The sequence below is a fragment of the Indicator indicator genome, chromosome 14, assembly GCF_027791375.1.
Source record: "Indicator indicator isolate 239-I01 chromosome 14, UM_Iind_1.1, whole genome shotgun sequence".
In the NCBI taxonomy this organism is placed as follows: Eukaryota; Metazoa; Chordata; class Aves; order Piciformes; family Indicatoridae; genus Indicator; species Indicator indicator.
Genome location: NC_072023.1, coordinates 984,538 through 997,303, shown reverse-complemented (window position 1 = coordinate 997,303; position 12,766 = coordinate 984,538). Strand labels below are relative to the sequence as shown.

The 12,766-nt window shown below is 51.2% G+C and overlaps 1 protein-coding gene across 1 annotated transcript in view; it reads left to right on the top strand.

Annotated features, from left to right (window-relative positions):
* PLXNC1 (plexin C1) overlaps positions 1-12,766 on the top strand; it is a 78,565-nt gene that overhangs the window by 50,591 nt on the left and 15,208 nt on the right. Inside the window, exons 18-21 of the mRNA XM_054386732.1 lie at positions 750-791; positions 1,273-1,397; positions 2,387-2,585; positions 5,079-5,225. Coding sequence (XP_054242707.1) covers positions 750-791; positions 1,273-1,397; positions 2,387-2,585; positions 5,079-5,225 — 513 coding nt within the window. The remainder of the gene's footprint in view (positions 1-749; positions 792-1,272; positions 1,398-2,386; positions 2,586-5,078; positions 5,226-12,766) is intronic.

Here is a 12,766-nt window from a genome sequence, read left to right as displayed (position 1 = left end):
TGGCAGGAACCCTGGGCACCAAAGGCTGGCACTGCCATCCAGGAAGGCTGCAGCACAGCAGTACATTTGTAGATGAGGGTGATGAACAGCTTCTCCTGCAGAGCTTCAGCTGGCTGCTGGGCTAGGGCAGCTCAGCAGCACAGAGGAGCACACAGAGGAACACTGAAGTCCATGTCAGGGCATCTTGGAGAGTTGGTTTTCCAGTGAACCTTGACAGCACCTTTGCAGAAGTCCTTGTGCAGAGTTTTGATATCACAGCTGCATGAGAATTCAGCATTCCCATTGTTTTCTTTCAGGTTTATTTATTCCAGACACTGGCACAGGTTGCCCAGGGATGTTGTGGTTGCCCCCTCCCTGGAGGTGTTCAAGGCCAGGCTGGGTGAGAGTTTGAGCAACCTGGGCCAGTGGGCTTGAAGTGACAGGACAAGGGACAATGGCTTTGAGCTGGGAGAGGGCAGATTGAGACTGGAGATTGGGAGGAAATTCTTTAGAGTGAGGGTTGGGAGACACTGGGACAGGTTGCCCAGGGGGGCTGTGGTTGCCCCCTCCCTGGAGGTGCTCAAGGGCAGTTTGGGTGAGACTTTGGGCAACCTGGGCTGGTGGGAGGTGTCCCTGCCCATGGCAGGGGGTTGGAATTGGGTGAGCTTTGAGGTCCCTTCCAACCCATCCCCTTCTGTGAATCTGAATCTGTGTGTTAGAGCTCTTAGGTATACCTAAGAGTGACAAATGTCCCCTGTCTTATGTTTCAGTCAGGAGGCTATGCATCCATCTTCAGTGAAGACATGCCCCAGGTAAGTGGTTGTGGTGTGATGTGCCTTAGTTAATAGATGATTTGTCCAGAGTGGTTGTGTCCTTTATCTCAGTGCTGCCCCAGAACACAGCAGTTTGCCTTTTCACTCTGTTCCTTTCCTCCCATGAGGAGCTTATATGGATTTATCCCTAAAAAGCATTTGTAAGATGCTGTGTACTGTGCCTTCCTGAGCTGAGAGCAAGAGAATTTGGTGTTGGGAAGTGGCAGGGAAGCCTCCTGGCTGGCATCACTGACAGCAAAGGTGTGCTCTGTGGTGTTACACAAACCAGAAAGGCATCTCTGGTAAAAATCCTGAGGAAATAAATTGCAAGTTCCCCACTGATTTGAATGAGGCCAGGATCTTACCCCATGTGTTGCTTCCCATTTTATTTTATTTTAATTCTTTTTTATTTTTTTTCTGAGCATGAAGAATCCATCACAGCCAAACTACAGTCTGCTTATTTTTTGTTTAACTATTCCAGAGCAGAGACCAAACCAGCAAGGATGAAAGCTTCAACATGTTGCATGCTTTAATTTGTAACAAGAACTTTCTTGTTACTCTCATTCACACCCTTGAAAAGCAGAAAAATTTCTCTGTGAAGGACAGGTACAGTATGATTATGCTTTTCATCTTCAAGACAAAGAATTAGCAAGGGGAAAAGAGTAAAAAAAAAAAAGCAACAACAAAAACCCCAAACCCAATGTGGATTGTAGCACGCAAATGTAATTCCTACTCCTTGCAAACCAAGCCTGCATTACTCCAGAGCATTTTTCCATCTTCTTTCCATCTGTGCACACTGAAGAATAAAAAAAACCTCAAAGCCATTGCCATTAAACAAGGCATTAAAAGAAGTCAAGAGTGCTTGTGCTTGTAAACAGAGAGGCAAAGGAGCAGGCAGACTCCCCTCAAAACTGAACACTGCCTGCAGGTAGCTCAGCAGTTGTGCAGTGTAGGAATCTTCTGTCACTGGAGCAGGGGTGGTGCTGCAGAGTGAGAGGAAAGGCTGAGAGCCATGGGGCTGTGCAGTCTGGAGAGGAGAAGGCTGAGAGGGCATCTGAGTAATGCCTATCAATATCTGAGGCCTGGGGGTCAGGAAGGGACAGGGACAGGCTCTGCTCACTTATGCCCTGGGATAGGGCAAGGAGCAGTGGATGGAAACTGCAGCACAGGAGGTTCCACCTCAACACAAGGAAGAACTTTACTGTAAGGGTGACAGAGCCCTGGGGCAGGCTGCCCAGAGAGGTTGTGGAGTCTCCTTCTCTGGAGACTTTCAAGCCCTGTCTGGATGTGTTCCTGGGTGACCCTGCTCTGGCAGGGGGGTTGGACTGGAAGATCTCCAGAGGTCTCTTCCAACCCCTGCCATCCTGTGATCATCCTATGAAACAGACACATTCTGTGTGGCAGAACAGCAGCAAGAGCAGGTGGGCTTGCATGTGTCAGAGTTCTGTGGAGATCAGTGGGCAGTTCCTGTGCCTGAGAGGGAAAACCTAGGCTATGAACTGCCCTAAAGAGTTCCATGTATGGAAGGGGTTTGGGTAGAGAACATCCAAACGTTACAGCTTGCTTTGTTTTCCTTTTCCCCTTGTTTTTAACAGGTGCTTGTTTGCATCCTTCCTGACTATTGCCCTACAAACTAAGCTGGTTTACCTAACCCACATTCTGGAAGTGTTGACAAAGGACTTGATGGAACAATCTAGCAACGTGCAGCCCAAGCTGCTGCTCAGAAGGACTGAGTCTGTGGTGGAGAAGCTGCTGACCAACTGGATGTCTGTCTGCCTCTCGGGCTTCCTGCGGGTAGGTGTGCAGCTCTTCCACCCACCCCTGCTGTGCCACAGGGCTCTCTTGGACTGGCTGCTGCCAGCAGAATTGCTGGAAGGATTCAGCTCAAAGCATTCTCTCCACCATTTGACGTCATGAATGGGTGGCTCTGCTGCTTCAGGTGACTGAGCTAGCTGTCGTCAGGGGGTGTGGGGCAGGAGCCATGGCCATGTCCTTTATGTGGCTGAAACTGGGATACTTTTCCAATTGTCATGGCTGATTAGGATCATTTCCTAATTGTAATGTCCTTTCCTCGTGGCAGACATTGTTTCTGCTCCATGAGATGAGTTGTGGTCATACCAAAAAGTTGACACACTTGCAAAATGCAGCTGCACCTTGAATCTCAGAAAAGGCCTCCATGCAGGCTTGCTCTTGGGAAGCCAACCCATGATGGGCAGTTAAGGAATACCAACCTCTGGCAAACTGAGCTGCTTTCCTGAATTTTTAACCTCCAAACAGCAGATTTCAAGAACTAAATGACTTCAGTCATTCCCTTCCATTTTGCTGTTTGTTTCTTTTAGCCCCCTGGGTAGCACTTAGTTCTCGGTTTCAGTGCCTGCTTTTGCTTCCAGTGGTGGTGGTGCATCACTTGGGTTTACCTAGATCAGTGCTTGCAGCAGCAGAGCAGCAGAAGTGTTTGAGGCTCACACTGGGTTCCTGAAAGACCCAAGAGAGAGCCAAGGAGCTGTCAGAGATCTGTTCTTGATCTGCCAGTCAGCATTATAGAGCTGTGCTAGGGAGATGCCAGGCTGCAGGAGTGATGTCACATTGAAACCTAGATCTAGTGGGAGGTGTCCCTGCCCATGGCAGGGGGGTTGGAACTGGGTGATGATCCTTGAGGTCCCTTCCAACCCTGACAATTCTGATTCTATGAGCCATCCTTCCTTTCTCAGGTGCTCTCATAGAATTGTTTGGGTTGGAAAAGAGCTCTAAGCTCATCCAGTCCAACTAGCAACACAGCACCACCATGGACACTAAACCATGGCCACAGGTTTCTTGAACACCTCCAGGGATGGGGACTCCACCACCTCCCTGGGCAACTGCCTGACCACTCTTTCCTGAAGTCTGGGGGTCAGTCAGGAGAAGAAAGCCCCAATTCTGTTCTCTCTTTCATAGATTCCCAGAATGGGTTGGGTTGGAAGGGACCTCAAAGCTCATCCAGTGCCAATCCCCTGCCATGGGCAGGGACACCTCCACCAGCCCAGGTTGCTCAAGGTCTCATCCAACCTGGCCTTGAACACCTCCAGGGAAGGAACATCCACAGCCTCCCTGGGCAACCTGTGCCAGTGTCTCCCCACCCTCACTGCCAAGCATTTCTTCCTAATCTCCAGTCTCAATCTGCCCTCTTCCAGCTTCAATCCATTCTCTCACCCTACCCCTCCAAGCCCTTGTGACAAATCCCTCCTCAGCTTTCTTGCGGGCCCCTTTGCTTGGTGCAGCAGTGCATGTCCCAGCACCCTGCTCCCAGGGCTGTTTTCAGGTAGCAGTGGGGATGCCAGTGGAAAAGGCTCCTGTTTGTCAGATTGTTTTCTCCCAGCACTGACAGAGGAAGGAGCAGCTGAAGCTTGCCTGTGAGCAGGTCTCTCCCCACCCGCTCTGGGCTGTGACTGGGAAGCGTCTGGCAGGTGGAGTAGGAGCAGCTTGTCTGTAGTGTGCTGGTGCACAGCAAGGGGCTGGGAGCTCTCTTGCCATACACTCCAGCTGTCCCCTGCTTATTTGCATGAGACTTATGCAGACAAAAAGCAAAGGCTGGGGGTTAAACAAACAACTACATAAATCTGCTTGGAGGAGTTTGCTTCCCTAATTGCTAGAAAAGAAGCTGGGGAAGTGTTCTGCCACCCTGCTATGCTCTGGTGACTCCACACCTGCAGCACTGCCTCCAGTTCTGGGGCCCCCAGCACAAGAAGGACCTGGAGCTGTTGGAGCAGGTCCAGTCAGAGGGCTGGAGAATCTCCTCTGAGGGGACATGCTGGGTGAGTTGGGGCTGTTCAGCCTGAAGAAGAGAAGGCTCCAGGGAGACCTTAGAGCAGCCTTCTAGTACCTGAAAGGGCTTTAGAAGAGCTGGGGAGGGACTCTGGACAAGCTCTGGGAATGCCAGGACCAGGGACAATGGCTTTGAGCTGGGAGAGGGGAGATTCAGACTGGAGATGAGGAAGAAATTCTTTAGAGAGAGGGTGGGGAGAGACTGGCACAGGTTGCCCAGGGAGGCTGTGGATGTCTCTTCCCTGGGGGTGTTCAAGGCCAGGCTGGTGAGGCCTTGAGCAAGCTGGGCTGGTGGGAGGTGTCCCTGCCTATGGCAGGGGATTGGATCTGGATGATCTTGAAGGTCCTTTCCAACCCAAGCCATTCTGTGAGTCTGTTCCTATGAATCCATGAGCTAGTGACAAAAGACATCAGTTGTTACACTTTGTTCTGGTTAGCCATGAGCACAAAGCTAAACATGTTCCTTGTCTTTGTGTCTTGCTGTAGGAAACAATTGGTGAACCTTTCTATTTGCTGGTGACAACCCTCAAACAGAGGATAAACAAAGGACCTGTGGATGCCATCACTGGCAAAGCTCTCTACACCCTCAACGAGGACTGGCTGCTGTGGCAAGTGTCTGAGTTCAGAACAGTGGTATGTGTGCTGCTGGTGTTCCCTCCAACCACACAGTCAGACAGTCACTGGAAAACACCTCTCAGATCATCCAGTCCAACCTCCAACCTAGCACCACCGTGGCCACCAAATCCTGTCCCCAGGTGCCATCGCCACAGGTTTCTGGAACACCTCCAGGGATGGGGATTCTACCACCAACCTGGGCAGCCTGTGCCAGTCCCTGACCACTCTTGCAGCAAAGAAATTTTTCCTCCTCTCCAACCTAGCCCTCCCCTGACACAAGTTGAGTTCATAGACACCATGGACAATGTTTTCTCTCTTTCTAGGAAGCTGAGTTAAGACTCTGAGACACTGAGGTGATGGTTAAGTGCCCAGGTCATCAAATTGTTGCTAGTGACAGTTTCAAAACCCAGCAGAGGTTACCTAGGTGGTGTTTGCCCAACAGACACTTCACAAGGAGCACTCACTCCTCGCTTCACAGCATGCCTTAATCACTCAAGGTTGGCTTTAATGAAGTCTCAGGGCATTACGTTTCCTTCCTACTTTAAAGTGCACTACAGAAATCTCAGCATATGCTTCCAGTTGGAGCTGGATCCCACTTCCCCAGTGAGTCAAAGAATGGAATGCAGAGGCTTTCTTCTGCTGTTGTGTTTACTTTGGGCTGGTCTGCAGGCAGCAGCAATTTGCTGTGGCTTTCCGTAGTATTAGCTCGAAATTAGCAAGGTCACAGGGTCACAGGGTGGTGGGGTTCCATTAGCTGCTTGGTTAAAAGCAAGGTGTCTGGGAAGCCCAGCTCTGATGCTGGACTTTGCCATAGCTACTGCAGAGTCCTTCCTATTTGATAGTTAGAGCCAGGACTGTTTGACTCTGGAATTCCCTCACTGATTGTCATTCTGACTCTGAGGGTGAGGATGGCTGCACTTCGGAGCTTGTGAAAATGGTGACTTCTTGAGCAGAAGGGCTGAAAAAGGTTTGAAGAATATCCAGAGCTCTTTTTTCCCCAGAATTTCCAAGTAGGTTTGGATCTGAGAACCCCAGAATCTGCATTTCCATTCATTTCCATAGCTTGCTTGTTTCTTAGCTGCTGTCTTCCTGGTGGAGTTAAAGACAAACTTTTGAGTGTGAGAAGTGCAGCTGCACAGAGGGCTTCAGAGCTTGGGTGCAGAAACTGCAGGGACACTGCAAGTGCTGTGGCTCAGGGGGAGAGCTCAGCCCCTTTCAGAGCCTGTGCTGTGAGCCTCAGGGAGGGCTGCAGCTTCCAGGGCTGCCCATTCTTGGTTTCTGCAGCAAGAAGCTGGAGTGGACTGGTCAGCTGGGAGTTTGGACTGGTCAGCAATCTGTGGGGCATGGCTCACTGGGTCACAGAATCACAGAGTGGCTCAGGGTGGAAGGGACCTCAGAGCTCATCTCCTCCAACCTCCCACCATGCCCAGGGACACCTCTCAGCTAGACTCAGCTGCTCAGGGCCTCATCCAGCCTGGCCTTCAACACCCCCAGGCAGGAGGCAGCCACAGCCTCCCTGGGCAGCCTGTGCCAGAGTCTCACCACCCTCCTACTCAAGAACTTCTTCCTCAGCTCCACTCTAACCCTGCTCTGCCTCAGCTTCAAACCATTCCCCCTTGGCCTGGCTCTAGACACCCTCAGCAAAAGTTCCTCTGCAGCCTTCCTGTAGGATCCCTTCAGGTCCTGGCAGGCAGCTCTGAGGTCCCCCTGGAGCCTTCTCCTCTCCAGGCTGCACACCCCCAGCTCCCTCAGCCTGTGCTCACAGCAGAGCTGCTCCAGCCCTTGGATCATCTTTGGGGCCTCCTCTGGGCTCTCTCCAACAGCTCTGAGTCCTTCTCCTGCTGGGGGCACATAGGAAGCTCACTGCAGTGACAACCTTTCTGCCAAAGCTGGTAGTTTCAGTTGTTATTTTCACTGAATCCCAGAATGCAAGGGAGGAAGGGACCCCATGGAAGGGACCCCAGGGATCATCTGGTGTAACCTTTTCTGCTGCAGGCTCTTGGACTGACAAACTGATAGTCAAGTCTTCTTATAACTTTTTCCAAAGCTGGTGTTGGAAGCTTCATTTGGAGGTACGTCAAGGAAGGTTGTGGCTGAAAAGTAAAGTCATAATATCCTAGCTTTGGTTTGTCTGAGCTGTGCACTCTGGGCTGCACCTGGGATCCAGGGTAAGCTTAGGCATTCTGCTCCAGATAACCATGGGATACAAATACCAGGGGTTATGCAGAGCAGCACTTCTCAAGCAAGCTCCATGTGCTTGTTACTACTAGCAAGGGACATCTGGTCCTGTGGAATTGATCGACTTCTCTTATTTATAGTACAAATTCAAACTGAGAGCACCCTGGGGGCAGAGCTGCCTCTGAAACTGCCTGAAATGCTTCTCCTGCAGCTCCTTCTGTGCATGCAGTCCTTGATAAGGTCTTGTGGGCAGCCTGCAGTCAGGAGGAGAGAGGGGAAGTGGTCTGAAGCATTTGGTATCAGTGAGGAAGGCTGGCTGGGGGTGGGTGAGGAAGTGAGAGAGGAGATAGCCTTCCTCAAATGTGCTTTGCTCCTTTGGACCTTGCATTCCTGCTTCTAAAGAGGAGAGAGTGACACTGGGACAGAGTTAGGAAGTCTGACTGCTAAGAGTTCCTGAGTTTGACTGCTAAGAGTTCCTGAGTCTGACTTTCCTGCTAAGGTCCAGCAGTTTCATAGAATTAAGGAATTATTTTGGTTGGAAGAGATTTCTAAGACCCACCCACCAACCCAACCCCACCAAGGCCACCAAACCATGTCCCCAGGTGCCATGGCCACAGGTTTCTTGGACACCTTCAGGCATGGGGATTCTGCCACCTCCCTAGGCAGCCTGTTCCAGCCCCTGACGACTCTTGCAGCAAAGAAATTTTTCCTCCTCTCCAACCTAGGCCTTCCCTGGCACAATTTCAGGCCATTTCCTCTCATTGTTCTAAGGAGAAGAGGCCAACCCCCAGCTCACTGCTCAGTTGATTGGACTGGGCTGGGAAGTGGCTGAATGTTCCCTTTCAAACTGTGGGAAAAGATGAGAGGATCCTGCAGCAGAGGTGCAGAGATTCAGCCCAAGGACTCTAGTTCTGGCCTGACACTCAAACAGTTTGGTTTGGTGTTGTCTAAGGCTTGCATTGGCAACTCAAAACTGTGCTGTGAAAGAGGTGGCACAGGGAGACTGTGTCCTGGGGCAGCAGGCCAGCTGTGCACATTTGCTTCTCAAGGACAGCATGGAGCAGGGTGCTGAAGGGGAAGGAGTCAGCATCCCTTGGCATGCACTGCAGTAACAGGGCAGGACCTGCCAGTGGCCAGGCAGGGACCCAAGGATTTTCTCCTCCAGTTTCTGCCCAAAGGATTGCAGGTTTTGTTTCCTAAACAGCTTAAATTCTGAGCTGAGCTTAGAAAGGCCTCTGCACATCTGCTCACTGCACTTACACTCTGAGTCTTGTGGCTGGTCTTTCAGTTTGCTCCTTTCCATAGCTGCACAGGAACAGTACCTTAAACCCTGCCTGGCCAGAGCAGAGGATAAAGATACAGCAAAAAAGAGGGTGAGGGACTCTGAAGCATATTTGCAGATGCTCAGCATCCAGACTTTTAAGCACATGAAGATGCAGGGATGCATCTGGGTATGTGCAGGCACTCAGGGTCCAGACTTTCAAGCTCTGTAGGCAGGTGAAGGTGCAGGGATGCGTCTGGCAGGGAGCTCAGCTCTCAAGGCAGTGGCAAGGCACAAGGAAGGCTGTAGGCACCCTGCATGCAAATCTACCCTTTCAAGGTGAGGGCTGCAATAGAAGCAGGATACAGACATGCTCCTGAAAATCAGGGGGAGCTCTCTAGGTCTTCTTCCAAGCACACCACCACACAGAGAAACTCTTGGAGCAGGAGACAGAAGGAAGGGAGGGAGAGGTTTTCTCAAATCCATGCCTTTTGTAACAGGAGGAAAAGAGGACTCAGAAACATCTTGGGTTTGAAGTGTGCCAGAGCTCGGCCTTGCCTGCCCCCCCATGCCAGTTTTTATTAAAAAGCACCTTGGCACCAGGCAGCCACCCACTGTGAGCCCTCTGCTGAAAAGGGTCAGGTGTTGAAGAGAGATGAGCTGTTGCAGGAGATAAGCAGAGGAACTGAAGCAGAGATGCTGCTGTGAGCGCTGGGCCAAGGGTGAGCTGTACAGTTTCATGTGGTGCTTACATCTGAGGACTGGGAAATAAATCTGCCTGGAAAGAGGCTTGGATGTGTGGTGCAGGCTGAGGAAGCACACCTGCTTTCTCCCAGGCAGGCAGCTGGCTCATTTGCTCAGTGAGTGCTGAAGGAGCTCAGTGGACAGCTGAGCTGCTGAAGTGTTTGATCTGAAATGGAAAAGCCACCACAGAGCCAAGCCTGGTGCAGGAGAAGCTCCAGGTGGAGTCTCTCCTGTGGAAAACCCTGGGGCAGCCTCACTGCTCTGGCATTCCTTTGAACACGCACTGCTTATTTGTGATGAAGGGATGGGGGCTGCTCAGTTCCTTGCTGAAATGAGTTTGCATTTTTAGATGAGGAGGAATTAGTCTAATTCAGCCTTTTATTGCCAGTGAAGCAAAGTGAGGTGCTGAGAAGTTGTTTTGAGCATTCAGCTGTGTTGGAAGTTAAAAGGAGGATGTTAAAAAGAAGTGGGAGGGCTAGAAAGGAGTAAAGCAGAGACAGGGAACCTTGTCTGCTGCTGAGGTGTCTTGGTTGTGGTATTATTAGGTTGAGTTTGTGAGAGAGCAGGAAGCTGTTCAAGGCATGTGACACGTGGGGACTTCTGTCAGCAGGGAAGGGCACAGCAGCCTGCCCTAGGCAGGGAGCAGGTGCTGGCTCCAGGAAGAGTCTTCTCAACACCTCTGCTGTGGGGACAGGCTGAGGGAGCTGTGCGTGTTCAGCCTGGAGAAGGGAAAATTCCAGGAGGGCTTCAGAGCTGCCTTCCAGTAGGTGAAGAGGTCCCACAGGAAGGCTGCAGAGGGACTTTCCTCTCTTGAGTCTTGTCTGTAGAGTAACACACAACTTCCTCAGGGTCTGCTCCCTAGTCTCAGGTGATAGAAGGAGAGGAAATGGCCTGAAATTGTGCTGGGGAGGGCTAGATTGGAGAGGAGGAAAAATTTGTTTGCTGCAAGAGTGGTCAGGGACTGGCACAGGCTGCCCAGGGAGGAGTCCTCATCCCTGGAGGGGTTCAGAACCCTGTGGCCATGGCACTCGGGACCATGGTTTGATGGCCATGGTGGTGCTGGGTTGCTGGTTGGACTGGATGAGCTCAGAGGGCTTTTCCAACCCATACACTTCTATGATCATTCTGATTCTTCCTGTTTATTGTATTTCACAGTCTGGGAGGCAGGAGAGTGGGTTGAAGGCAGTGGGTTGAAGGCAGTCTCATCATGCTGCCTGCTGTGGTCTTCTTCTCATAACTGCTCCTAACTTCTACCAATCTCCATTGTTCTCCTGTTCTCTTGCTCCTGCCTGATAAATGGAGCTGTGCTTGGTTCAGATGCATAGCTGAACAGAGAATTGGGTAATGAAGAGGAGTGCTTGAATCACAGAATCATAGATGCATTGGGTTGGAAGGGACATTTAAAGGTCACCTGGTCCAACCCCCTGCAGTAAGCTCCTGAGAAGCTCTGGTGTTCTCACATTTCTTGCCTTGTGTATCATCTGCCCTGGTTATTAATAGCTCCACCAAAAAATCCCTTGTTTGAAAAGCAATTTCAAGACAACCTGAAAGCTGCAAAGCCATCAGTAAACTCTGCCTGCAAAGGCTGGCACTGCAGCAGTGAGGAAAAAGTGCTCCTGCAATCTGTTCCCATCTCTTAGCTGGGTCCCAGGCAGGCGCTTGCTTTGTTCTCCTGGAGTGGCCCCGAACAATTCTTGCAGGCTGTGCTCAGCCCCTGCTGGAGAGCTCTGCCACTTTGTGTTGCTGATCCCTCTTGACTCTGCTCTGCTCAGACCTCACCTCCAATCCTACCTCCAGTTCTGGTGTCCCCAGCAGGAGAAGGACTCAGAGCTGCTGGAGAGAGTCCAGAGGAGGCCACAAAGATGATCCAAGGGCTGGAGCAGCTCTGCTGTGAGCACAGGCTGAGGGAGCTGGGGGTGTGCAGCCTGGAGAGGAGAAGGCTCCAGGGGGACCTCAGAGCTGCCTGCCAGGACCTGAAGGCATCCTGCAGGAAGGCTGCAGAGGGACTTTTCATGAGGGTCTCTATCAACTCTATCCCTCCCTGGAGGGGTTTCAAAGCCCTGAGGAGGTGGTGGTGAGGGACATAGTTTAGTGGCAACCTAATGATTGGACTCCATGATCTGAGAGGTGTCTTTAAGCCAAGGTCTCTTTAAACCAAAATGATTCTTTGATTCTCATCCTCAGGGCACAGAAATTGACATTTTGGTTGTTTTTTTTTTTTCCCTCTTTCTCAGACAAGGCACCACAGGAGGCCCTCAGCATCCTTCACCCCATTCATATCACAGATGATATTTAAGAACTTGTGGAGGCTCCAACCTTGGAAATGTTCAAGGCCAGGCTGGATGAGGCTTGGAGCAACCTGGGCTGGTGGGAGGTGGCCCTGCCCATGGCAGGGGGGTTGGACTAGGTGACCTTGAATGTCCCTTCCAACCCAAACCATTCTGTGATGATGTTTCCTTGTCACCTCCATGTGTCCTCCTGTGACTTCTCTTCAATGTCTCTGACCTTCAGAGCTGATCATAAAAGGATTTTTATACCTTTATAGCCATTCCTGATTCTCTTTCCAGTCAGTCCTCCACTAAATGGAGTGATTGTGACTGTCAGCTTCTGATGAATGGTTTCTGAAGCCAGGGCTGGTGCTGTCAGACAGCTTGAACCTGATTTATGCAAACTTCAGCTGGAAGGTGAAGACAATAATAATTGGCTTTCCTAGCTCCCCATCAATTGCTTCATCACTTGAGATTAACTTCTGCAGGAAGTCAGATCAGCAAACCTCTCTGCCTGTCTTGGCTTAGAGACTTCTGGGCATTGAAATACTTCTTCTCATCTGATCCTTTCTCTGGGTTGCAAAGTGTTGTTAGTATCCTCTCATTCTGGAGGCTTTCAGCTTAGGAGTCCATAAGGTACTCCTAGTCCCCCTCCATCCAGGGCTGCTGCTGTCCTGTCACAGCCCTGTCCTCCTGCAAGGAGCTGAGCAGGGCTGGGAGGCCTCTGACATGCCAAGAGCTGAGGATGCTGCACATTTACTTAGAACAAGTCCTGCCCCCTGAGCCTACTACAGCAGGTGCCCAGGGAGGAGGCTGGGGCTCCATCCCTGGAGATACTCAAGGTGAGGCTGGGCGGGGCTCAGGGCAACCTGATCAAGAGGAGGATGTCCCTGCTGAGTGCAGAGGGGTTTGGACTGGATGAGCTGTGGAGGTCCCTTCCAACCCAGCCCAGGCTGTGATTCCCTGCTGCTGTGATTGGTGTGCAGTGTGTGAGAGCATGTGCTGAAGAGGAAAGAGCAGAGAAAGAGGCAAGGAGAGAGCCTTAGAGCCTGAAGACCAGGGGAAAGGAAGGAGGAGGAACAGCAATATTGCAGCACAGAAGTATCCTT